Source organism: Pipistrellus kuhlii, unplaced genomic scaffold, assembly GCF_014108245.1.
Source record: "Pipistrellus kuhlii isolate mPipKuh1 unplaced genomic scaffold, mPipKuh1.p scaffold_m20_p_3, whole genome shotgun sequence".
NCBI lineage: Eukaryota > Metazoa > Chordata > Mammalia > Chiroptera > Vespertilionidae > Pipistrellus > Pipistrellus kuhlii.
The window spans coordinates 36,558,009-36,584,661 of record NW_023425529.1 but is presented as its reverse complement, the minus strand read 5'-3'; the positions used below and the strand labels follow the sequence as shown (position 1 = coordinate 36,584,661).

Here is a 26,653-nt window from a genome sequence, read left to right as displayed (position 1 = left end):
GGTGTGGTGTATTATGAGCTTCTAAAAATGGGTGAAACATTAATACTGATCGCTGCCAACAACAAATAATCAATTTGAACTACCCTTTGATCATGAAATGACCAGAATGTTCCAGAAGACACTGCAAAGTAATTTTGCTTCATGATAATGTACCATCACACTTCAAAACCAGTTAAAGACACATTAAAAGATCTTGCCTGGAAAGTATTAACCCACCCGCTGTATTCATCAGATCTTGGTCCTTCAGATTACCACTTGTTCCGGTCGATGGCACATGCACTTTCTGAGCAGCACTTCAAAGTGTACGAAGAAATGGAAAATTGGGTCTCTGACTGGTTTGCCTCAAGATGGAAGAAATGTGTAGCTAGCAATGGACATTACTTTAAACAAAGCACTTTTGATGATTATCTTGAAATTATTGTATTCTTTGATTACAAAATCCACCATTATTAACCAGTACCTAGTATACAGGCATACCCAATTTTATTTTTTTTCTATTAATTGTATTTTATGAAGGCAAGATCCTCCACTAGCAAAAAGATTGACTTTATTATGGTGGTCTGGGATCAAATCTGCAGTATCTCTGGGGTATGCCTATACTTACTGGTCTATAAACATAGTTTACAAGCGGTCCCGGGGTCGCAGAGGGAAGCCAGTGCCAGCAGCCAAGGGAAGGAAGGCCTACTGTTGCATGAATTTCGTGCATCGAGCCTCTAGTCTGTATATATAAAAGACTAAGTGACATACCATCTATCCGTCTGACCATCTGACCTACCGGCTGGTACATATGACACGCACTGGCAATTTAAAAATAAACGTTGACTTGCACATGCATGATACATATAAAGCTCTTGCTGGTGCCAATCTCATGCGTGTTTTGATCTGTCATGTTGATCGTGAATTTGGTTGACAGGCTAATATGCAAAGTGTTCCCTTGGGAGTTGGATCAGGAGACCTTAAGTTTAATCACTCTCTGACATGCGCTGACCACCAGGGGGCAGCACAGACCATGGCAGGCGACCAGCAGCAAGTCGTGGTGGTGGGGTGCTGAAAGAGCAAGGGAAGGAGGAGATGGGGACATGGGGGAACCACATGGTGGTAGGGTGGCGAGGGAAGGAGGTGGGGAGGCAGGGAATCTGGCCCTGATCGCTGGCCAAGCCTAGAGACCCTACCTGTAAATGAATTTTGTGCACTGGACCTTTAGTCTCTGGATAAGAATGGTTTTAGCTAAAAGTAGACACATGTTGATCAATTAGTACTCTATTAGTTTATTCATATCATAAAAGAAAGGCTTGGGAAACATGGGTGCTGTTTTTTGCAGATTCTAAATCAAATGACATCTTTTACTACCACCACTCTATATTTAGAAAGATCTAGCATCTAAAATTGATGCATTTCAAACTACAGTGGGAAGGTAGGAGAGGGTTGGGGGGGGGGCGGTAAGAGATCAACCGAAGGACTTGTATGCATGCATATAAGCACAACCAACAGACAGAAGACATTGGGGGCGAGGGGACAAGGGCAAGTGCTGGGAAGATAGGGGAGGTGGGGGGAGGTCAGGGGGGGGGGAAGAGAGACTTACGTACTACTATTTGTAATACTTTAAACAATAATTTTTTTTTAATTGATATCTGCCTGCCTCTTAACCTTTAGTTCCACTTCTGGAAATTTAACCCGCTAAAATATTTTTAATGTGGTCAAGGGTGTTTACTGTGGTCTAAGGTGTAATGGCAAATGAATATAGTAATTAATAAAACATGATAAATGACAAAAAAATAGTTGATACATTTCAGTCATTGGTTTTTAGCTTTCCCCACATATTGGAATCACCTTGAAAACAGAAAGACCAAACCAAAAAAGGATGTCTGGGCTCTGTCTTGGCTAAATAAATGAAAACCACTATGAAAGTGGGGCTCAGACAAGCATATATATATATATATATATATATATATATATATATATATATATATATGTTTGTTTGTTTGTTTGTTTTGTAAATTTTTATCAAGAGAGTCCAATGTGTATCAGCTTAGGAACTGTTGTTTTAAGTGGTTCCTAATGGAAGGATTTGAGTATGTACCCTTTCTCTGATTTAGTACAAATTGAATAAAGAAATAATTTTATGAATAAGCTTTCTTCATTCAGCATATATTTATACAGTGTCTGGAATGTATAATAAATACCAATTATGGGAGAATAAAAAGAAGGGAGGGGGAGGAGCAGGGAGGGAGGAAGGGAAATAATTTAAAAACAGGTATAAGCTATACTTCATAATATAGTTATGTATCTATATAAAAGGCTAATATGCTTCCCACCTTGGCACTGACCACAAGGGGGCAGATGCTCAACACAGGAGCTGCTGAGCTGCAGTGACACCCCCCAAAACTAGAGAGAAGGAAACCCAGTTCCCTGCATTGCTGCGCAATTCCACTTTTGGCTGTGGGTTATATTATTGCTGTGGCACTATTGGCCTAGAATCTGGTTTATTGCACACTTGAGTTTGTGTTCCACACCCTGTATGAAAGCAACTTTGTAGAATGCCCTCTTGCACTCCAGGACTCCTTGGGGGATGTCAGAGAGACGGTTTTGGCCCAATCTCTGAAGGCCAGGCCGAGGGACCCCACCTGCCAGAGGGACCCTGTTCACTCTGCCATTGCCCTTTGAGCCATTGTGCCACCCCAGGTATAGCCGTCCAGGGAGGGACCGCGGGAGGTTGGCTCCAGGGCATGTCCGGCCCAGTCCTACCCCACCGGCCACCTTCTAATTGATTTCCTTCCTATGTGCACTGGGTCACTAGTTTACTATGATTATATGGCACAGTCCACATGTGCAGTAGGGTTTCAGAGAGGGAAGAGGTGAATATAGACCAGAGTAAGTAGTTAGGCTATTTGGATAAGATGGGGCAGAGGCAGATAGGAAAGCACATTAGTGAAATGCAGGAATTTGCTGCCCTTGACATATCCAGACCCTGGGATCTGATTTGGAGAGAACTGACAGTGTAGCTGACACTCTGACCTTACTCTGTAGGTGGGTGGCTGCAAGAGAGGGGAAACTGCGGAGCTTTGAAAAATACCGGGTTTTACTCCTGGAGACTTTTATTCTGTTGGTCTGGGTGGGACCCACGTAGTATATAATTGTTAAACACTAATTTCCCTGTGGTGGTTATGTCAGCCGGGTTGGAAAACTGTCATAGGATCACTTCAGGTCCCAGGATATTTTTTGTAGGAGGGTTTAACATTCACCCATCCACTAAAAACAGGTATTTTTTATGTCACGAGCACAGACTGGGCAAACAGCAGTGAACAAAAGAAAACAGGAAAAAGTCCCTGTTTACACTACAGGGGATGAAGGGAGCTTATATTCTTTTCTGGGAGGTGAAAACAGGCAATAAATTCATAACATATACTATGGTAAGAAGAAGCAAGTGCTTTGAAGAAAATAAAGCATAATGGGGGCATAGTAATGACCACAGTGGGAAGTGGAGTTGAAGAGAGTGCTGTTTTATCAGGTTAGAAAAGACTTCCGTGACTTGGCATTTGACAATTGGAAGTAGTGAGGGAGTGACTGTGCAGAGAAGATAGCAGGGGACACCTCAGGCAGGAGTAAAGGCAGTGAGCTTGGATACTATGGACTGAATTGTACCCCTTTGCCCCAAGTTTATATATTGAAGCCCTAAGCCCCAGTGTGACTGAATCTGGAATTGGGTTTTTAGGAGCTAATTCAGGTTAAATGAGGTCATAAGGGTGAGATCCATAATATTGGTGCCTCATATTATTATAATGCCATAATATTGGTGGCCTTATCAGAAGATGAAAAGATCTCTCTCATTTTAATCTGATTAGTGGTTCGGTTAAACATTTTTTAAAATAGCTTTTATTAAGGTGTAATTGACATCTATACTGCACATAATTAAAGTATACAATTTGATAAGTTTCATCATGTGAATATACCTATGAAAAAACATTTCCACAATTAATATAGTGAACATATTTGTCATAATCAGAAGTGTGTTTGTATCCTTTTCTGGGTTTTCCTCCTGTGTGTACCTCCCTTCCGTCCTCTGGCACTAGACAACTACTAATTTGCTTTCTGTATAAATTAGTTTGCATTTTCTAGAATTTTATAAGTGGAATAATATAATATGTACTCCTTTGTATGATTTCTTTAAGCATAATTGTTTTGATATTCATTTATGTTGTTGCATGTATCAGTGCTTCAGTTCACTCTGTTGCTGAGTAGTATTCCATTGTAAGAATTTTACCACAATTTCTTTTTTAAAATTTTTAGTTAAATTTATTGGGATGAGATTGGTTAATAAAATATTATATGTTTCAAGTGTACAGTTCTTTAATATCTCATCTGTATATTGTGTTATGTATTTATTACCCCAAGTCAAGTCTTCTATCAACATATATTTGAATCCCTTTATCTTTTTCTACCTCCAGCGCCACTCCCTTTTCCCGCTGGTAACTAGCTCTGAGGGAAATGCAGTTCAAATCCACAATAAGATGCCACCACATACCTGTTAGAATGGCTGTTATCATCAAGTAACAATCTATACTAATAACAGCATAGGTCTGTCACGACCAGATAGACAACTGGTCACCAGGAAGTGCATGGAGCACCTCTGTGTCCTGCCCCCATGGCCCACAGGCTCCTGTCACAGCAAGGCTGGTGGCCCGGTGGGTGGGGTGAAGTAGGATCAGACAGAAGGGCCTGGATGCCGGATACCATGGTCCGCTTCCAGGGCCCGGGACCACAGACAGACAGCCGGGCCTGGCTGCCAGGTGCTGTGGTGAGCAAGTGAGCCAGCAGGCCTGCAGACAGCAGGGCCTGCCAGCAGCAGTGCACTGGCAGTCCCGCCTCTGCGCATGAGCAGCACAGGAAACATCTTTCCTGACTGCTAATTGGCTAAGCTCCTGGTACGCCACTCGCAGTGTTCTTGATGACTGGGGTAATAAGAATCCAAGAAGGTGATCTAGGGTTTTTCCACCTCACACCTGGAGGAAAAACTAAGGTCTGCTGCTAGAGGGACTAAGAAATGTCATATCCTGCCCTAGCCAGTTTGGCCCAGTGGATAGAACCTTGGCCTGCCAACCACAGGGGTCTGGGTTCAATTCTGGTCAAGGGCATGTACCTAGGTTGCAGGCTCCTCCCTGGTTGGAGCTCAGGTCAGGGCTCATGCAGGAGGCAGCCAATCGAAGTGCCCCTCTCACATTGATGTTTCTGTCTTTCCCTCTCCCACGCTCTCTAAAAATCAACGGAAAAATATTCTCAGGTGAGGAAGGAAGGAAGAAATGAAGGAAATGTCACATCCTATGAAAGAGACATCTTGAAAATGCCTAAAGAAAGTTGTCATTTTTTGGTGGTGAAGGAAGAGGTGTCTGTTGATGAAAACACTTTGGTGGCTGCGGTGACTGGCAATGGCAGCAGCAGCGGGATGATGGGGACAGTGCCTTCCCCTGATCAGCCTGCAGAGGGAGGCCAGACGTCAGTAGGACATCCCCTGAGGGCTTCCGGATTGGAGAGGGTGCAGGTTGGGCTGAGGGACCCCCCCTCCCGTGCACAAATTTCATGCAGCGGGCCTCTAGTTTATATACTAAAAGCCTAAGTGACCATTACAGTGGAATGACCACAATGACCAGTTGCTATGATGTGCACTGATCACCAGGGGGCAGACGTTCAATGTAGGAGCTGCCCCCTTGTGGTTAGTGTGCTCCAGTGGTGGTGGCAGGAGCCTCTCCCATCTCCGTGGCAGTGCTAAGGAGCAGCAAGCAGGCAGGTGGTAAGGAGCAAGAGGCCCCGGACTGCAAGAGGCATGTCCAACTGCCAGCTTAGATGGGTGTCCCAGGCTGCGAGAGGGTGAAGGTTGGGGTGAGGGGAGCCCTCCCCGCCCCCGCATGCACAAATTTCATGAACCTGGACTCTAGTAAGTAATAAGTGTTGGAGAGATATTGGAGAAAAACCTCATAGACTGCTGGTGGGAATGTAAACTGGAAACAGTAATGGAGGTTCCTTAAAAATTTAAGAAGAGTTACCATATAACCCAGCAATCCTACAGTTTCTTTATTCAACTGTTGATGGACATTTGGGTATTTTCAGGTTTTGGCCATTATACATAAAGCTGCTATGAACATTTGTGTAAAAGTCTTTGTATGGACACTTCTTTCCCTCTAGATAAATAGCTTGGTGTGGAGTAGCTGGGTAATGTGGATCACATTTGTTCATTCAGTTTCAACATGAGAAATTGTGTGTGTGTGTGTGTGTGTGTGCATTTCTTTGAGAAAATTCTTTATTAAAATGAATGTTAATTTATTAGTTGAAATTATTAAAAAAATCTTCTATTTATTAGTTTCAGTTTTAAAATCTGTTCTTTTTTCTGCCCTAGCTGGGTAGCTCGGTTGGTTGGAGCATCATCCTGAACACCAAAAGGTTGTGGGTCTGATTCCTGGTCAGGACACATACCTCAGTTGCAGGTCCAGGCCCCTGTTGGGGCAAGTTTAGGAGTTGGCTGATTGATGTTTCTCTCTCATATCGCTGTTTCTCTCTCTCTCTCTCTCTCTCTCTCTCTCTCTCTTTCTCTCAAATATCTGTGAAAACATATCATTAGGTGAAGTTTTTTTTAAAACTTTTTCTTAAATGTTTGTTCATTTTTACAAGTCTTATTCAACTTACAAAATTTAACTTTTATCCCCTTAGGCATAGTTATTTTAAAAAAGCATTGCAAGTTAATTCTAATTGGAGTCAGGGCTGCAAATCATTGTACAGATGGTATTTACACCAAGGACTGAATTAGATCACCTAGACCAGCATTTCTCAAGCTTTGTGTGCATAAAAATACCCATAGTTCTGGGATAAGGTTGAGAATTTGCATTTCCAGGAAGCGCCCAATGCAGATTCCCTTGGTTGGGTTGGTGGCCCGCACTTTAAGTAATACCATCCTATAGGGTTAGTGTAGGTAGAAGAGATACCCAAAGACTGACTCCTGGAGCCCTGCACAATTTAGAAATTGAGAAAGAGGAGGAGGAATCAGTAAATGAGACTATGAAAGAGTAGTCTGTGAGGCAGGAGAATAATCAGAAGAACGTGGTGTCCTAAAGGTTTGTGAAAAAGTTTTGCTGGAAGAGAAGGAGTGAAAAACTCAGTTAAATACTTAAAAAGACTCAGTAAGGTGAGAGCTACAGTTGATCAATGAATATGGTGAAGTGATTATTGCTGACCTTGAAAGAATTTATTTTGGTAAATAGTAGAGACAAAAACTGATTGAGGTGGAAAACAGAAGAGAGAAATGGGGCAGAGGCTAGAAAGCATTTGGACTTAGAAAAGGGTATTTTCTTTCTTTGTTTAAGATAAGAACTATTATAATATATTTGTATCTAATAGGAATAACCTATTAGAGAAGAAAATAAAAATTGTTGGAGCAGAGGAGAAAGGGGATCAGTAGCAGGAGTGGTGTCCTAGAGAAGTGATCCAGTGGGCAGGTGGAGGCATTTTAAAAAATATATATATTTATTGATTTCAGAGAAGAAGGGAGGACAGAGAGTAGAAACATCAGTGATGAGAGAGAATCATTGATCAGCTGTCTCCTGCATGCCGCCCACTAGGAATTGAGCCTGCAACCCAGGCATGTGCCCAAACTGGGAATCGAACCATGATCTCCTGGTTCATGGGTCGACACCCAGCCACGGAGCCTTTGCATTGGCGTGGTGGAGGCATATTCTTAAATAGGAATATGGTTAGGGAAATTAGAGTGTGTGGGCACAGATGGGAACTTGTGGAAATTTTAATCCAGTAGCTTCTATTTTCTCTGTGAAATAGGAATCAAGGTCATTCCATGATAATATGCTATGTAATAAAAGTAAGCTTTCTTCAGTGCTCTATCCCCATGCTTGGAACAGTGATTTGAACATAGTGATAATAAATAAATATGCAGGAAAGAATAATCTTGGATATGAAGGGAGAGGGGAGGAGCCAAGTAGGTAGTGTAGGGAGCTGCTGTTAGGTTAGGCCAGTGGCCAGCAAACTCACTAGTCAACAGAACAAAAATATCAACAGTACAATGACTGAAATTTCTTTTGAGAGCCAAATTTTTTCTTATTTTTTATTTTTTATTTTTTATTTTTTTTAAAGTGTGTGATATTTATTAACACAAGAATGAATAATTTACAAATTATAATTTTCCCTTTTAAATAATGAATTAAGTCAAAATGTATGTTAAAACCCCTCACATTTAAAGACAAAAATAAATGTTGACTGAAATACAATCATTATAAAAGATAAAAACGCAATATTGAATATATATTTATTTTATATGTAAACTGATATCTGAGAAAAATTTGAAATTTATCTGGAAAAAATATGGGTAATAATAGTTCACAAAATGTTTGAAAATATAGATAACAGAGACTTCCCCCCAGGTAGTAAAATATGTTATAGTTAAAATAATGAGGATTGAAATTAGAGTATTCTTGCAAGTGAGATAATTCATACTCTAGAAATAGAATCTATAAATGTTTGCAATAATAAACAACATACCATAAGTAATGAAGTAAACATTATTTAATTAAAGCGATGGGACAAAAATTTTACAGAAAAAAATAAAGTTAAATATAACATATCACGTACCCAAACCAGTTACATCTAGAGTCAAAATAAAAATTTTGAAAATATTAAGTGAGCCAAAACCGGTTTGGCTCAGCGGATAAAGCGTCCCCTTGGGGACTGAAAGGTCCCAGGTTCGATTCCGGTCAAGGGCATGTACCTTGGTTGTGGGCACATCCCCGGTGTAGGGTGTGCAGGAGGCAGCTGATCCATGATTCTCTCATCCATGTTTCTAACTCTCTATCCCTCTCTCTTCCTCTCTGTGAAAGATCAATAAAAATATATTTAAAAAATTAAGTAAATAAAACAACTTATTATCAAATAATATTGATTAAACATATTTAGAAGTCAGTCTCAAAAGAAGTATTATTTCACATCAGATTAAAAACAAAAACGAAACAAACTTATGCCCTATCTGCTCTGGCTCAGTGGGTAAACCTTAGCCCACAGACTGAAGGGTCTGAGTTCTGTTCTGGCCAAGGGCACATACCTCTGCTGTGGATTCTATCCTTGGCCCTGGTTGGCGCTTGTGTGGGAGGCGCTTGTGTGAGAGCCAAATTTTTTAAACTTAAACTTCTTCTAATGCCACTTCTTCAAAATAGACTCGTCCAGGCCGTGGTATTTTGTGGAAGAGCCACACTCAAGGAACCAAAGAGCTGCAGTTTGCCGACCATGGTTTAGGCTATAGTGGTATTCATGGGACTGATAAATAATGTGGAAGAAAAATTGAAAGGAATTGATGTTTATTTGGCTAAGATGAAGGAAAAGTTGAAGATGACCTACCTGAATGTAGCTCTAGAGCAGAAGTGGGGAATGTCTGGCCTGCAAAATCATTTTGTCTGGTCCTGCCAAGGCAGTAGGGGTGAGTTAATGAAATATTTGACCAAATATAGTAGGCTAATTTTTAAGTTGATAAATTTGTATGGCCCTCAAATGATGTTGTAAATATTCAAATGGTCCTTGGCAGAAAAAAGGTTCCTCACCCCTGTTCTAGAGCGTGTCAGTGGTCTTTGAAGTTAAGTGAACTGTGATGTTGCTTAACAATTTGAGGGATTTTTCAGAGACTTAATTGCTGAACACTCTAACCTAATTTTTATAGCAGTTGTAGTCATCTATTTTGTCTGTACTTAACCAAGGACTATCGTAGTAGTTGCCAAGGAATCAAGTCTCTCCTGTTGCTATCTTCCGGGATTTTAGGGAAAATTGTGTTATGAGCTTCTGCAGAAGTGTATGATGTTGAAAAATAAATATATGGAAACCTTGCAGACTCTTCAAAATAGTCTGCATAGATTCTTGAAATGGTGAGGGATATTGTTCCATACATTATATAATCCTCTTAGGCAAGTGACAAGAAGAAAGAATACGTTGAACCTTAGGTATAAATTTAATTGGCATGGTGTGAATACATTGGATCAGTGGTTTTCCCATGGTAGACATCATAGCCACATGTCAGGGATAACTGGGGGATTTGAGCATGAACACTGAGCACATGGGGGCTAAGGAGTATACATCTACTTCATAGATGTATAAGTTAGTTTTTGCAGTTTTATCTGTTGAGAGTCCTTATAAAATTTTATTTGCATGGTGATTCTGTGAAACAATAACAAAAACATTTAAATATCCTTACAATAGGTAATATTTGAATTTTTCTGGTAAGTCAAATAGTGCTGGTAGATGATTCCATTATTTAGAGGTGGGGAAAAAAGTCACTTATAAAGGACTTTTAATCCTTTCATTTAATAATAAAAAATTTTATATCAGGGAGACATACATTAAACTCTTCATTATGTATTTATGGAGAAGAAGTAAATGACTCAAAAGCAAGATGGCATCAGAAATTTTTTCAAGGGGGAAGGGTGAGAGTAAATTAACCAAAGAACTTATATACATACATACATAACCCATGGACATAGACAATAGTGTAGTGAAGTCATGGAAAGGGGATGGGTGCAAGGTGCAGGGAGGTCATGGGGTGGGGGGGGGGGAAGGGGGGGAAGGAACATCTGTAACACTTTCAACAATCAAGATAATTTTTTAAAAAGATAAATTAAAAAAATAAAATGAGTCCTTGGAAGTTGGCACCTATTCAAATCACTGTTCACCAGTTGATTAACAATGATTTTTATACATTATATTTAAATTGTATTTATAATAATTGTTAATATCAAGACATGTTTATTGAGCATGTAATACATGTAAGATCTACTGTACTAGATGCTGGGGCTACAACAATAGGTAAGATGTGATCTCTTCCCCTGTAGGTATTATGTAGTCCAGTTGGTGGGGAGACAGGACACAGCCATGAAAGGATCAGTAGCATTACAGAGCAGTGTGGAAGACCACAGTTCTGCAGAGGTACTTTAAGGCCTCCACAAATATTAGATGCACATTTCTTTTTAAAATATTTTAATCATTTGAAAAATTAATACATTATATAGATTTGGTTTTTGCACAAAATATTATCCACAGAAGGAAGATCACAAAAAAGCTAATTTATTTATTATATTTTTAAAATTTTAAAATAAGGTAGCAAATCCTTTATTTGTATTTCTGAAACACTGTGAAAAAAATAGCCCTAGAAACATTTTTAGTCATTTATTTTCCCTTTTCTACCTCTGCCCTCATATAACAGTTTTATTCCCAAGCTATTCCTCAAAACCTCTCTAATCCCCACAAATAAATAAAACCTCTTCTGGCAATTTCTTTCAATTGTTTTCCCTTCTGAGTCTCTATCATAACATCTCAAAAATTGATCTGTCAAGTAAGATCTACCTCAAAAAGCCTGGGAGGGGAAGAGTCATTGATCAGGCCAAACTAGAGAATGCTCTTCTGAGGGCCTGGGGAGGAGAAATCCAGGGACTTGGCATGGAGTCATTTTTATCCCTCTATGTTTTTTTTTTTTTTTTTTTTTTTTTTTAATATTTATTGTTCGTATTATTACAAAAGTTCCTCATTTTTTCCCCCTCCACCAGGTTCCCACCCCACCCTCTACCCTTTCCCCACCCCCCACTGTCCTCATCCATAGGTGCACAGTTTATGTTCAGTCTCTTCCTGCACCTCCACTCCTCTTTTCCCTGAGAATCATTAGTCCACTCCCCTTCCATACCTCTGATTCTATTATATTCAACAGTTAATATTGTTCATCAGGTTTTTTAATTCCCTTGGTTTTTAGATTATTTGTTGATAGTTACATATTTGTTGTTCATAATTTTTATCTTTATTTTTTTCCTCTTCCTAAAGAATCCCCTTCAGCAATTCATATAATTCTGGTTTGGCGGTGATGAACTCCTTTAGCTTTTTTTATTTATTTTATTTGTGAAGCTCTTTATCTGGCCTTTGATTCTGAGTGATAGCTTTGCTGGGTAGAGTATTTTTGGCTGTAGGTTCTTGCTATTCATCACCTTGAATATTTCTTGCCATTCCCATCTGCCCTGCATGGTTTCTGTTGAGAAATCAGCTGACAATCATATAGGTGCTCCTTTATAGGTAACTACCTGCTTTTCTCTTGCTGCTTTTAATATTCTCTCTTTGTCTTTTGCTCTTGGAATTTTAATTATGATTTGTCTTGATGTGGTCTTCTTTGGATTCCTTTTGTTTGGGGTTCTGTGCGCTTCCTGAACTTGTAAGTCTATTTCTTTCACTAGGTGGGGGAAGTTTTCTGTCACTATTTCTTTCAATATGTTTTCGGTATCTTGCTCTCTGTCATCTTCTGGGACCCCCATAATTCTGATGTTGGTTCGCTTGAAGTTGTCCCAGAGGTTTCTTACTCTATCTTCAACTTTCTGGATTCTCTTGTCTTCTTGCTTCTGGGGAGGAGTGTCCTCTGGCTCTTTGTGTTCCAAATCTTTGATTTGATTCTTGAAATCTTCCATTCTGTTTTTAGGACTCTGTATAATATTTTTTATTTCAGAGAGTGTATTTTTTATTTCTAGTTGATCCTCTATTATTTCTAGTTGATCCCTTTTCATATCTTCATAGGTCTTGTTTATTTTATCGGCCTTTTCTAGGAGATTCCTGAAAAACCTTATAAGCGTGGTTTTGAACTCTATATCCAGTTGCTTTTTGTCCTCCATTTCTTTCGTTTGTGATCTGTTTCCTTGTCCCGGCATTTTTGCTGTTTCCCTGAGTTGGTAGGGTGGGAGGATCAGCTGTATCTATGCCAAGAGACAGCCTTATTCGACTAGACTTGGAAAACTGCAAGAGCCTCTGTGCCCAGCTTGGATAGGGTGGAGTTTCAGGGTGGAGCCTTCAGCCTTGGCTTCTGGTTAGGCCTGCCCTATGAGGTTCCTGAATCTGTGTTCCTCATTGTCCTTTGGTACTGGCTGCAAGCACCTCTGAGAGAAAGGTGCCCTAGAGTTTTGCCCGCTACCAGACAGTCTAGTCTCTCCCCCAACAAGCCCGCAACTGGGGTTCAGTGCAGTTGGAAGTGGGGTTAAGAGCAGTCCAGAGTTATGTCTCCTTCCTGCTAGGGCAATCCAGCAGCTAAATCAACTGTCCTCTGTGCGAAATGTGCGCGACTCCAGGGCTCTGCCTTTCGCCGCTCCCCTGAGCTTCTGCCTTACATCCCAGATTCCCTCTGTATGAGCCTGGGGCCCAAGGGTCTCGCTCAGAACTGGGGTTCAGTGCTGTCGGAACTGGGGTTCAGCGCAGTCTGGAGCTTTTATCTCCTTCCCGCTAGGAAACATCAGCCAGGCACTCGGCTGTCCCTCCTCTCCTGCTCCGTCCTTCCTGCTCACGCAACGTGTCTCCGTACCTTAGGCTTTTACAGCTCCTCTGATTTTCCTTCTGGTTTTCTCTTTCCTTCTAGTTGTAGAATTTCCAGTCAGTCAACTTACTGTAGTTCTGGATAATGTCCACTTTAAATTTTAGTTGTATTTTTTGAAATTATTGTGTGAGGCTGCAGTTAGGCGGTTACCTATGATGCCGTCTTGGTTTCTTTCCCTCATCCCTCTATGTTTGTTAATCCTTTGCAGACTGCATGGTGCTAGAGCTCTCTGACTAGGTCTTCAAATGATAATATCCTTAGGAGTCATTACATTAACAATACATGTTTAAAGACAAAAGAAATATGGTTTCTCACACAGGAAGGATTTTATCATATAGCGTTTTGCAACAGTGAACCTCAACCATCTTGTTTTGCATTGACATGTGATGGTATTCTTTTATCTTCTATGACATTTGACACCAAAATTTACTTTATATGATTCATAAGTGGATGAATACAGGAGGATATATATGTATACTGGTCTAAAAATGAAAAGATAATTTTGGAGCAAAGAAAATTGCTATCCTCTTTTCAAAAAATGATGAGCTACCAAAGTTTTCAAAGTAAAATGTTTTGACAATGCAAGGATAGGAAGTGGATATAAAAAATAGCCAAAATCGCCATAGCTGATTTGGCTTAGTGGATAGAGTACCAGTCTACACGGACTGAAGGGTCCTGGGTTTGATTCCAGTCAAGGGCACATGCCTGGGTTGTGGGTTTGATCCCCAATAGGGGGTGTGCAGGAGGCAGCCAATCAATGATTCTCTCTCATCGATGATGTTTCTATTTCTCTATTCCTGTCCCTTTCTCTCTAAAATCAATAAAAATATTTGTTTTAAAAATTGGTTTGTTTTTTAAGAAAAGATAAGCCAAAATCCATCAACGATGTATATGAATTTAGGAAACCAGTGTTTACAAGATAGGGTTCCTAGGGTTAGACATAATAACTGATAAGTTATCTACATTATAAAAACTTTTTGTTTTTTAGGTCTATATACCTTTAAAATCACATTATTAGACAATAAAAATTTGAGCTTACTATGTTACTAAAATTTTAAATATTCATTGTTTATTTCATCTGTAAATTATTAATAAAATGATATATTTTAAAAAGCGGTCCATGGTAATGGCTATTTTTTCTAATGTACTGATGACTTAGACATGAACTAAATAAAGTTCTTCCTACCCTGTCTATAATAAGTCCCCTAACTTTTTGCTCTATCACAGGACATCATTTTCTTCATAGTGCTTTTGACAAAATTTACTGCTATTTCCTTTTGTGTAGTGTCTTTCTCATCTGCTAAGTAAACTATGAGGGCACAGACTAAGTGTGTCTTATTATATAGTGTAGGGGTATCGAACTCAATCAGAGAAGGGGCCAAAATCTAAAATCCAGCCTAAATCGCGGGCCGAATGGTTTACTGAACAGTCATAAACTGTCATTGTGATGGAAACGCAGCGGAGTGCAGTGATGAGAGCGCGGTGCGGGCCACATTGCAAGGCCTGGCGGGATGGATTTGGCCCGCGGGCCTTGTGTTTGACACATGTGATATAGTGAACCTTCAGCACCCCACCTAGTCCTTGACAAGTATTAAGGGTGTAATAAATTTGTCAGTGGGGTGGGTGCTTACACAGTCTTCCTTGGTTAGATTTTTGGACTTTGTCAGCAAACCCAGATTTGGTGTTTAGTTCAGCCATTTTACTCATTGAGATTTATTATATTGCTTCAAATTACAATGTATTTTAGTGTCATGAATCAGATGGCTTCTTTTCGAGCTCTGAGTAATACTGCCTCTTTTAGAAAAGAACCAGTAATTATCTTATGTCTTTTTTTTCTTTTTTTTTCTTTTTGTATGTTCAGTTTGACTAAGCTAATTAGTAATGAGATTGATTAAGCTTAAAGCATTTTTCTTATATTTAGCACATATTGTATTGGAGGGTGGTGGAGGTGAAGGGCAGGCACATAGTTAGAAATGGTATATATTAAGCCTCCTAGTCACATGGAAGGTTTAACAGCTTCTAAAATATTTTGTTTTGATGAATAGTAGGTATCCTTTAAATTAGGGGTGTCGAACTCAATCAGAGAAGGGGCCAAAATCTAAAATCCAGCCTAAATCTCGGGCCGAATGGTTTACTGAACAGTCATAAACTGTCATTGTGATGGAAACGCAGCGGAGTGCAGTGATGAGAGCGCGGTGCGGGCCACATTGCAAGGCCTGGCGGGATGGATTTGGCCCGCGGGCCTTGTGTTTGACACATGTGCTTTAAATGATTGTTGAAATGTTTCCTTTTTTAATGTTAACAGTAAATTATCACTCTTGCCAAACACTGTCTATTTGGGCATTTACAATGGATAAATAGATACATAGGGACAACAAAATTTTTGAATACAAAATTTCACAAGTTATAGCCTAATCATGACATATGTAAGAAGATAATAGAGTGCATTTGGAATATGGTTGAAAAACACTTACTTTACTAATTAGATGACCTTTTTGTTCTTATCACAGAACCTTTGGTATTAGAGATGTATTGTTAAAACCCCGAATAATAAAACTCTGAACACAAAAAAGCATATCTTATAAATGATATATCTTGCCCCTTATTTCCTGAGTAAACTTTCTTCTACCTCTAAAATTCCATACTATCCTTATTTTTCTCATTAAGCTCCTTGGAGATAGGAGGACTTTCTTTTTAACAGGGGACGGTGAGGATGAATCACTTTATGATAGGAAAAGAAGGTCATCATAAGCTATGCTCCCTCTGGCTTCGGTGAAGAATCTTTAGAGCTCATTTAGCCCCTATAGATAAGCAAAAACACTTTATTTCAATAGGCTATATGCATATATGTATATTTATATATTATGCTTTTCTCCCAAATTTGAAACAGAGCAAATAATCCTAGAACAGAAGAGCAAAGGTATAATCTTTAAGTGAAAAACAACCACCATTAAAATAATAATAGAAGAATAAAATAGTATATACATTGAGTGGCCAGATTATCATGATCTCTGAATGCATAATAATCTGGCCACTCAGTGTATATCCTATAATAATAAAAGGCTAATATGCAAATTGTCACCTTGATCAGGTGTTTGACCAGCAGGCAGGCTGGCCAACTGCCCATGTCCTCTCTGTCTGGCCAGGCTGGCCAGCCCCCACCCAGGCATAAATTCATGCACTGGGCCTCAATATATACACACACTCACACACACACACATACACACTTATACATACATATATACACACATACATATGTATACATGTATACACACAAAGATATGTATACATATATATATCATATATATCCTACCTAATAAAAGAGAAACATGCAAATTGACTGCACTTTAGCTATGCCCACAAGCCCTGCCCACCAACTAATTAGGGTGAGCATGCAAATTAACCCAACCAAAATGGCAGTTAATTTGCATATCCAGGCCAGAGGGAAAACTGAAGACACATAGAAAGAAGCCAGGTACTGTGGAGAAGCAAGTAAGCAGGGCAGAAAGAAGGGAGGAAAGCAGGAGGGCCGGGGAAAAGGGAGAGAAGCAGGTGGGCAGGGAGAAGGGAGGGGAAAGCAGGCAAGGTGGGGGAAAGGGAGGAAAGTAGGCAGGGTATCGACTGCAGCAGGAAGCACTATTGCAGGAATCTTCCTGTAAGGGGCATCTAATATATGTATATGTATGTGTGTGTGTGTGTGTGTGTGTGTAGTGTGTGTATGTATGTATATATAGTATGTATATGTATGTGTATATATTTAGTATGTATATGTATATGTATACACACACACTCTGAGTGGTCAGATTATTATGCCTTCAGAGATCATAATAATCTGGCCACTCAGTGTATTTAGTAAAGTCTAGGATAAAAAAGAGAGAGTAAGAAATACAACTACTGAAGAACAGAAATAAACCTTTTTCTTAAAGAAAAAGAGAACCACTATAGAAAATTTGTTGATTAAAAAATAAAATCAATAACAAACAACACTAGGAACAGAAATTACATGGTTATCAGACAACTAGTCTCACGTTTCCACTTGGCCTAAGGACAGCTTTGCTTATATTTTATAAAATCTAAAAAGCCAATATGGCTGAGACCGGTTTGGCTCAGTGGATAGAGCATCGGCCTGGGGACTGAAAGGTCCCAGGTTCGATTCTGGTCAAGGGCATGTACCTTGGTTGCGGGCACATCCCCAGTGGGGAGTGTGCAAGAGGCAGCTGATTGATGATTCTCTCTCATCGATGTTTCTAACTCTCTGTCCCTCTCCCTCTCTGTAAAAAATCAATAAAATATATTAAAAAATAAAAATAAAAAGCCAATATGTCCAACACCAAGGTCATCGCTTCCTCTTGTTTAGAATAGTCCTGCTCTTGGCTTCCTGCAACTATGGGTCTTAGTCCGTTTGAGCTGCTCCAACAATAATACCATAGACTGTGTGGGACATAAACAACAAACATTTATTTTTCACAGTTCTTGAGACTGGGAAGTTCAAGATCATGCCACTGGCAGATTCAGTATCTAATGAGGACACTTCTTTTTGACAGCCAATTTCTCACTGTGTCCTCACATGGTAGAAGGGACAAAGGATCTCTCTCTCTCTGTGGCCTCTTTTATAAGAGCATTAATCCCATTCATGAGGGCTCTACCTGCATGACTTAATAATCTCCCAAAGGCTCCCCCTACCAGCATAATACTATCACCTTGGGGGATTGGATTTCAACATGTGAATTTTGGGAGAAAGGTCACAAACATTCTGTCCATAGCTCTATGCTTTCTAATTCCCTGTTTCTTTCAGTTTTACTCCTATTGGGAAGAGGGTTTTGTTCTTTATCCCTCTTATTCAGCACTTATCTGGTTGTATTATCCTTATGAAATGTCAACAGATTCACTGTTTCAATTCCATTCCCCTGACTATGCCATAGAATAGATCCTTATTACTACTGTGTTTCCCCGAAAATAAGACCTAGCGTATGGAAAGATAAGACATCCCCTGAAAGTAAGACCTAGCGCAACTTTGGGAGAAAAAAATAATATAAGACACTGTCTTATTTTCGGGGAAATAGGATATTACTTCATTTCTAGTTTGACGTGGTAGGCCTATAGCTTGTTTCCTGATTCTAGTCTCTTACCTGAGCAGTTTAAATAATGGTTCTTTCTGGGTTGGTTTTGCCTTGTAGGAGAGTATACGTTTATTATTTTGTGCTTACCACTGAGAATTTAATACTTAGAATAATTCTAGATTCATAACTCATTTAGAAGATAAATTAGTGCCCTGACCAGATAGCTCAGTTGGTTAAAGCATCATCTCGATATTCCAAGGTTGGAAGTTCAATCCCCATTCAGGGAACATATAAGAATCAACCAATGGGTGCCTGAATAAGTGGAATAATAAATCGATGTTTCCCCTCCCTCTCTCCCTTTATAGCTTCCTCTCTCCCCCTCCCTTCCTTATTCTCTAAAATCAGTCAATAAAGGTGTTTTTAAAAGAGAAAGAATTTATTTAATTCTACCTCCTGGTTTAATGAAACAAAACCTGTACTAATATGCTTTTATTCTCACACTAATGGGCTCATCCTATCTATAATAAAAGAGGAATATGCAAATTGATCTCAGATATGCCCACAAAGCCACACCTACCAGCCAATCAGGAACGAGTATGCAAATTAACCCAACCAAGATGACTGCGGCGACAGAGTAGGCGGCTTGGGTTGCCCCCAGCAATGGAGGAAGCCAAGCTTTCTGCCTGCCCTTGTTGGCCCAAGCCTCTGCTCAAGGCTACAGTTTCAATTATAGAGGATAAATCCCAACAAAAATGGCTGCGGACATGGAGACTACTTACTTTAAATCTTGACTTTAGTTACCAAAGTTCTACCATAAAGCTGGAGGGATCCTTGATCTGTGCCTGTAGAGTGACAGCTTGTACTGGCACCAAAGATTAAAGCCAGACAACATTTCAGATATCTCTGTGCAGTTATTACAGTAGTTCTCAATAAGTATTTTTTTTTTAATGAACAAGTGAGTGAGGAGGCGTGTATCAAAAGACTGGGCAGATCTCACAGGTCAAAAAAGGATTGTGAGCTTGTGGCTAGGTACTTAAGGCACCCCAAGGAATTGAGCAATAGTGACTGAGAAATTTCAACACTCAAATATTTTTTTAAATTAATAAATGAAAGATTTTTAAAGGAAAAAACAAATAGTCATAGTCATAGATGGTTAGATATTTTCTTCTCTGAGGGAGGAAGGATAAATTTAAACATTATTTCAATGTAAACTTTCAAGTTTAATTTTTAAAATTTATGTGTATTTTTATCTATGCTTCTCTATGAGCATTCAGTTTGATGCATAGTTTTTTAAAAAATATATATATTTTATTGATTTTTTTTCAGAGAGGAGGAGAGAGGGATAGAGAGCTAGAAACATCGATAAGAGAAACATTGACTGGCTGCCTCTTGCACACCTCCTACCGGGGATGTGCCCGCAACCAATGTACATGCCCTTTACCGGAACCGAACCTGGGACCTTTCAGTCCGCAGGCCGATGCTCTACCACTGAGCCAAACCGGTTTCGGCTGATACATAGTTTTAATGATTTCATATTGATTTATGTAAGTTATATTCTAATGGTTTGACCATATATCTTGGACTATAACTTTTAGCTGTTATATTTCTACTAGAAGCCCAGTGCATGAGTTTGTGCACTAGTGGAGTTCCTGGGCCTGGCCTGTAGGATTGGGCTGAAACTGGCTCTCTAACATCCCCTGAGGAGTCCCGGATTTCGAGAGGGCACTAGACCAGGGCGAGGGACCCCATGGTGCACCATTGGAGCTGGGAGGGACGTGGGAGGTTGGCCAGCCAGGGAGAGCTCCAGGGCATGTCTGGTCCATCTTGCTCAGTTCCAATTGGCTGGACCCCAGCAGCAAGCTAACCTACCAGAGGGTCTGCCACCTGGTGGTCAGTGCACCTCATAGCTAGCGGTTGTGTGGCCTTAGCATATTATTACCATACTAGAGGCCCGGTGCAGGAAATTCATGCATTGGGGGGTGGTGTCTCTCAGCCCAGCCTGCACCCTCTCCAATCTGGGATCCCTCAAGGGATGTCTGACACCCAATCCCACAGGCCAATTGGACATCCCTCTGACAATCCAGGACTGCTGGCTCCCAACTGCTTGCCTGCCTGCCTTCCTGATTGCCCCTAATCACTTCTGCCTGCCAGCCTGACCACCCCCTAACCACTCCCCTGCCAACCCAATTGATGTCTAACTGCTCCCCTACCAGTCTGTTGCCCCTAACTGCCCTCCCCTGCAGGCCTGGTCCCCCCCAACTGCTCTCCCTTGCAGGCCTGGCCCCTCCCAACTGCCCTCCATCTTGTGGTGGCTATTTTGTGTCCACATGGGGACAGGTTCTTTGACCACATGAGGGCAGCCATCTTGTGTGTTGGAGTGATGATCAATCTGCATATTACTCTTTTATTAGATAGGATTATGCTTTGATTGGTTGAACAGACAACCAGACACTTAGCACATTAGGCTTTTATTATATAGGACTTTTGTTGGATTGGAAAGACAGTGTTATTAAATTGTTAAATTGCACATCTGAATTACCTTGCATTTGAGGAATTTTTATCCTTGAAAATCATAATATATATCCTCATGATTTGAGCTATTTTCTCATGAAGAATATGTATTCTTAAGTTATAATAATTTTAAAAAACTTTCTTTTTAACATGCACACAGGAAACCTCGACCTGTCTCCCAGTTGGTTGCGCAGCAGGTTACTCAGCAGTTTGTGCCCCCTACACAGTCAAAGAAAGAGAAAAAAGATAAAGTAGAAAAAGAAAAAAGTGAAAAGGAAACAACTAGCAAAAAGAACAGTCATAAGAAAACCAGGTAAAATAATAAAATTAACCATTTTATCTCTTTTAATATGATATATACAAAGTAGAAGTAAAATATTTCATCTCTTTTATTGTAAAGTTTTGGTGTTTTTTTTTGTTTTGTTTTTATTTCTGTTTTGTTTTGTTTTTTTAGTTTGTAAGGTATACTAGAAATTAAACACAGAGGCCATAAATATAAGCTTAAATGTGAGAATGTATGTGTGTTTTTCACTAGATTAAAAGGCATTTGTGTTTAAGTTATTTCTTTTTCACTCATAAAGCCAGGAGTACTATTCACAGTATTCACAGATATTTACATGGGCTTTAATCAGTCAAAATGGTCATAGGTTTAGACAGAATAGATAATCTTGATGCCTTTAACTAGGCACATCAGTGGAGTAACAACCCAGCGTATAATGTAACCTTAGTTGTTCCAGCTTCCTCTGTGATGTAACTATATCATTGCCCTTCTAAAACATTTGTTTTTTAAAAAATTGATAATCTATTTGCAAAATTAGGATAAAGCTATAAAAGCACAATTAAGAGCCTGTTACACAGTTTTTTGTCACGAATAAGATTCATGAGTGAGTGGTTTGAGTAATGTTAAGGACTTGAAACATTTAATGGTATTTTTTGTTGCTAGAATAGATACACATGGATGTAGAGTTTTAAACAAAGATGTTTTTATTTTGTTGTTCTTACCTAATTTATTCATTATGTGCACAGAAAGTTAGTAGACAGAAAAGATAGTTTAAAATTATATCATCTTTTGTGTGTTTAGGCCACGATTGAAAAACGTGGATCGGAGTAGTGCTCAGCATTTGGAAGTTACCGTTGGAGATCTGACAGTCATTATTACAGACTTTAAGGAGAAAACGAAGTCACCACCTGCATCTAGTGCTGCTTCAGCAGATCAGCACAATCAGAGTGGCTCTAGCCCTGATAACACAGAGAGGGGAATGTCCAGGTCATCTTCACCCAGAGGAGAAGCCTCATCGTTGAATGGAGAATCCCATTAAAGTTTATTTTCTCCAATTTCTTAGTTCTGTCATATCATGCAAATACACAGATTATGCCAAGAAGTACCACATTTTCATGACAGACATATTCATACACAATTCATAATTTGCATTTTACATAAAATAGAAATTTGTTAGAATTTGTTAGATTTGATTGCAATCTATGCCTACCAAACATTTCCAGACTTTAACATTTTGGTCTCCACAGTTAAAGGTGCCATGAAAATGTGGTTGAATTATTCATTATGCAGTGTTATTGGTAAGTCTATTTTCACTTTTAGTTTAGTGAATTCTAACACATAATTCTTGAATTCTCTACTATTGGCATGTAACGAAGTTAAATTTTATAACATAGTGCAAGCTGCCTAAATATGTACTATTATTTGAGAATTGTGAAACAAATAGTTATATGTATACAAGTCAAAGATCAACTTAATCAACTATTGCTGCAACAGGATTTTCTTAATGGCTATCCTCTTAATACACCTGCTGGTACTTGGTGTGGTTAAATAGAAAAACTGTTATTAAATAAAGAATTTGTATGAACTGTTGCCAATATTTTTGACACATTTTACTAAATTATTTTTCCTGAATTATGTTTCTGGTTTTACCTCCTTTTTTTTGTTTTTGTTTTCAAAACATTCATTTGTTGTAATGTTTACTCTCAGACTAGTAAACAATAAAACATTGATTATTTAGCTTTATAATTGAAGTTTAGTGCTATTGTCATTGAACACTGGTATTTTCTGTATTATATAAAATATTAAAATTCAAATAATTATAAGCATTTGACAAAAGCAGAAGAGAAAAGAAACCTGCCATATTTCCATATTTTAAAAGCTGCAGTTTTGGAAAAGCTTTAACTTAATAGTTCTATCACTGTTTCCTCACCCCAAACTTTATCCAGGGTTATAGAAGTATGAATCTAAGAAATACAGAAATGGCAACTGTTGCACAGAACTGGGGGAAAAAAATAGTCTTAAATCAGTTTAATTGGCCTCTTATTAAATGTAACATTTCCTAAGAAAATCATAGTGCCCTATTTTCAGACACAACTGCCAGTTTATGCATTTATCAATATCCCAAGATATAAAAAAATATTTACAGCTCCACTTACTATTATGTAAAGTTATGAATAAAATATTTTTATGACTACAGATTTTGCATTTTTGTTTACAACTAATAAAGTGTTTTATGTTATATTTAAAAATCAAACCTAGAAACCACACAGTACTTCTTAAATTCTCCTTAGGTCTCCTGCTTTTTCTTAGCCATTTGCTTAATATATAGCCAACTGTAGGAGACTTCTGCAATATCAATGAATTTAACATAACTTGTTACACAAGATATCATATAAAGACATCATGATAGCATTTTAAGAAAAACAAAAACAAAAAACTGTAGACCCTGACAGTTGTGATATATGGTGGTTTCATGTGATAATGTAATTTTCTGTTTAATTGCAGTACTTTTTACAGGCACAATGGTACTGTCTTTTTTGTAAGATGCTAGTTGTGAAATACAGTTAATTGCATACAGTAAAAGTCTGTGATTAAAACATTTATATACCTCATTCTTTAGTGTTGTTAAATGAAACATTAAAATTTGTTTTTATCAGATACTTTCAGTGGAACCGCAACTAACTGGTTATGTTCTTTTAAAAAACATGAAGTTTTTTCTGTCTTAAATCATATTTCAGATGTTTTTAAAAATATGCTTATTTTTAGACGTAGCAAAAATTACAAATAATATTAATAGGGAAAATAGTCTAGAATTTAAGTCAAAACTATAGAGTACTGGGTCTTCTGATGATGCTCAAATCCTTTTAGAATGTATTTTCAATGAACTGTAAAAGAGACAAATCTGACAGAAGGTGGTGTTTTACCTGAAAGGGGATGGCATAGTCATCTTTCTGTATTGGTGGGGAGATAATGTAACATGGAAATTAAAGTGTAACTGGTGTCTGGCATTAGAATCCCTGTTGTAGAACCTAAGTGAGCTTGAGTAAATTACTCAAGGTTACTTCCCATCTGTTAAACAGGGTGATGATAATCATATCTAACTCATAGGGTTGTTGGGACAATTAAATGTCAATCCATAGAAAGTTCTTAACCATTACTGACACATACTGGATGCTTAACAGAAATCATTCCCATACCCTCTTGTATGACAGAAAGGAATTGTGTTTTATAGTTTATACTAAATTTTCCGCATCAGATGTTTGCTCTGATCCTAGACCACCTGTCTTTCCATAATTAATCTGATAGTGGGCACTATGAGTCAGCAGAAACGAACCAAGTTTAAAATTTTGTTTTCCTTCCATTCATCATAATTATCTTCACCTACCTTCATTTCACCCTACCTCAAACACTTTCAAATGAGGAAGCAGACCCAAATCCCACCTTAAAACCTGGTATTAAAATATGCAAAAAGATTCAGAGCCTGGGCTAAAGGTACATTTTTAGCTTTGTTTCATCAATTTACCCTGTGATTGTAGCAATGGGTTCTTTAACCATATTCCATACAAAAAGAGAATTTGGATGTTTTTCAGAGTTTATTACCTTATTTTGATATAAGTAAGAGTGAAGATATAATTTGAGGCATACAAGAATACATACTCTTAAAGCCTTTTGTATTAGAAATAGTTGACTTAATAAAGGTTTTATATTTATTAAATGCTTTCCTAAAATTAGGGATGATAGCAGACAAAGTGAAAACATTGAGATTGGAAGAAAAACTTCAGCTTTTCTAAGTTGATTGCATATTTATTACCTTTCTTTTAGGTAAAAATCCTTATTGCCTAAAAAGAATGTTGTTTCTGCATATTATATGCATTAATGCTAAATGGTCTAGATACAGGGGTCGGCAACCTTTAAGACATAAAGAGCCACTTGGACCTGTTTTCGAAGGGAAAAAAAAAACCTGGGAGGCGCAAAACCATTGCGACATTTAAAACAAATATAACACTGCATATATTGTTTCTTACCTTAATGCTGTATACCGGATCGTGCAAAAAAAGGATTTTTTTTCACTTAACAAAAAGAGCCGCATGCGGCTCCGGAGCCGCAGGTTGCCGACACCTGGAGAAGTTCTAGTTTCTACTAAGGCCCCCCCCCCCCTTTTTTTTTTTGGTCTGCAACTTAATTTTTTCCAGTCTTTTAAGACCTGATGTAGAAACAGTGAAATTGATAATTTCTGTACTGTACTTTGAAAATTAAGTGAAAAAAGAAAAGTTTGGGTAAGAATAAGGATAATCATAAAATAATACTTTGACCTATTAGCGTTGCAGCCTCCCCCCCCCCCCCCCCCCCCCCCCCCCCCGCACCCCGGAACAACAAATGTAGAAAATTGATATGTAAAAAAGTTATGTGTCAAATATAGCTGAGCAGAATCAAGAGACAACGAAATTGCAGAATATAGGATGTGACTTTTTTTTTTTGTTTTGTTTTTTTTGTTAAAGCAGAAGAAAAAGAATTCCCTCAATTGTTCTTGAATGAAAAAATAAGCCTTGCTAATATCAAAGGCAAGAGAGAATATGAATGGGGGGAAATGAGGGAAGAAGGGGAAAATGAAGCACAAATAGTAGCAGAAATTAGAAAATGGGGCATTGGGGTGCTATCTGGATGATAGAGGAAAATCACTAGGAATGGGGGAAGTGAAGAGGGGAAAGAGAACAAATGGAGCTTAGAACATGTCTCTGAAAATGCTTGAAAAACATTCCATGATAAATCATGACGACTCAGTAATTAAAGTTTCAGTTGTGTTTAGACTTTTTACTAGGGCATAAGTATGTGATAACTTTAGAATGGTTTTCTTCAAAGCCAGTTAATTTTAAAAAGCTGCCATAGCGAAGTTTCACCTTGAATTATATGAATACTTCCCTGAATGTACATCCCCACTAGCCCAGGTAACTTAAGCATTATGTTTCTAATATGGCATTCTACTTAGCCAGTGCCGATATTCCTGCCTTTATGGGAATAGGCCAGCCCTGGATCATATGAAATGCTGTGATAATGCAGGTACTTCAGTGAAGGAGGAAAAAAAAGATAGCTTTGAAAGCTTTCAGTGCCACGGGACATTCCATGTTCTGAATCTTCTCTGATGGTGGTCCCTGCCCCAGTGTCAGTAGGAGTTGTACAGCTGTTCTTCCATTGTAATACTTGTAGTATTTTCCTGATCTAGGCTTTCTTTACATCAATGTTACTTAACTCTGACCATTTATTGGGTATGTTTTGTGTACTAGGCACTGGCTAGGAAATCTTAGAGGAGAGATCTGTACATTATTAGAATGCCATCACTGCAACGATAACTATATGTAAGATATAGAAGTAGCATTAAGCTGGGTATATTTGTCACGACTTTGCTTCTAGAAAATACATCTTCACTGCAAGCCCACA

General features: G+C 38.6%; 1 protein-coding gene across 4 annotated transcripts in view; it reads left to right on the top strand.

The window, feature by feature from the left end:
- Positions 1-23,829, top strand: part of YAF2 (YY1 associated factor 2) — a 69,245-nt gene extending 45,416 nt beyond the window's left edge. For 3 of the 4 annotated variants that reach the window (XM_036459109.2, XM_036459110.2, XM_036459111.2), the window contains 2 exons: positions 21,098-21,250; positions 22,019-23,829. In XM_036459109.2, the coding sequence (XP_036315002.1) occupies positions 21,098-21,250; positions 22,019-22,256 (391 nt within the window). In that variant the 3' untranslated portion in view covers positions 22,257-23,829. Of the gene's footprint in view, positions 1-21,097; positions 21,251-22,018 lie in introns of those variants that run through there. The other variant, XR_006742823.1, reaches the window with a different exon arrangement.
- The last annotated feature ends 2,824 nt before the right edge of the window (positions 23,830-26,653 follow it).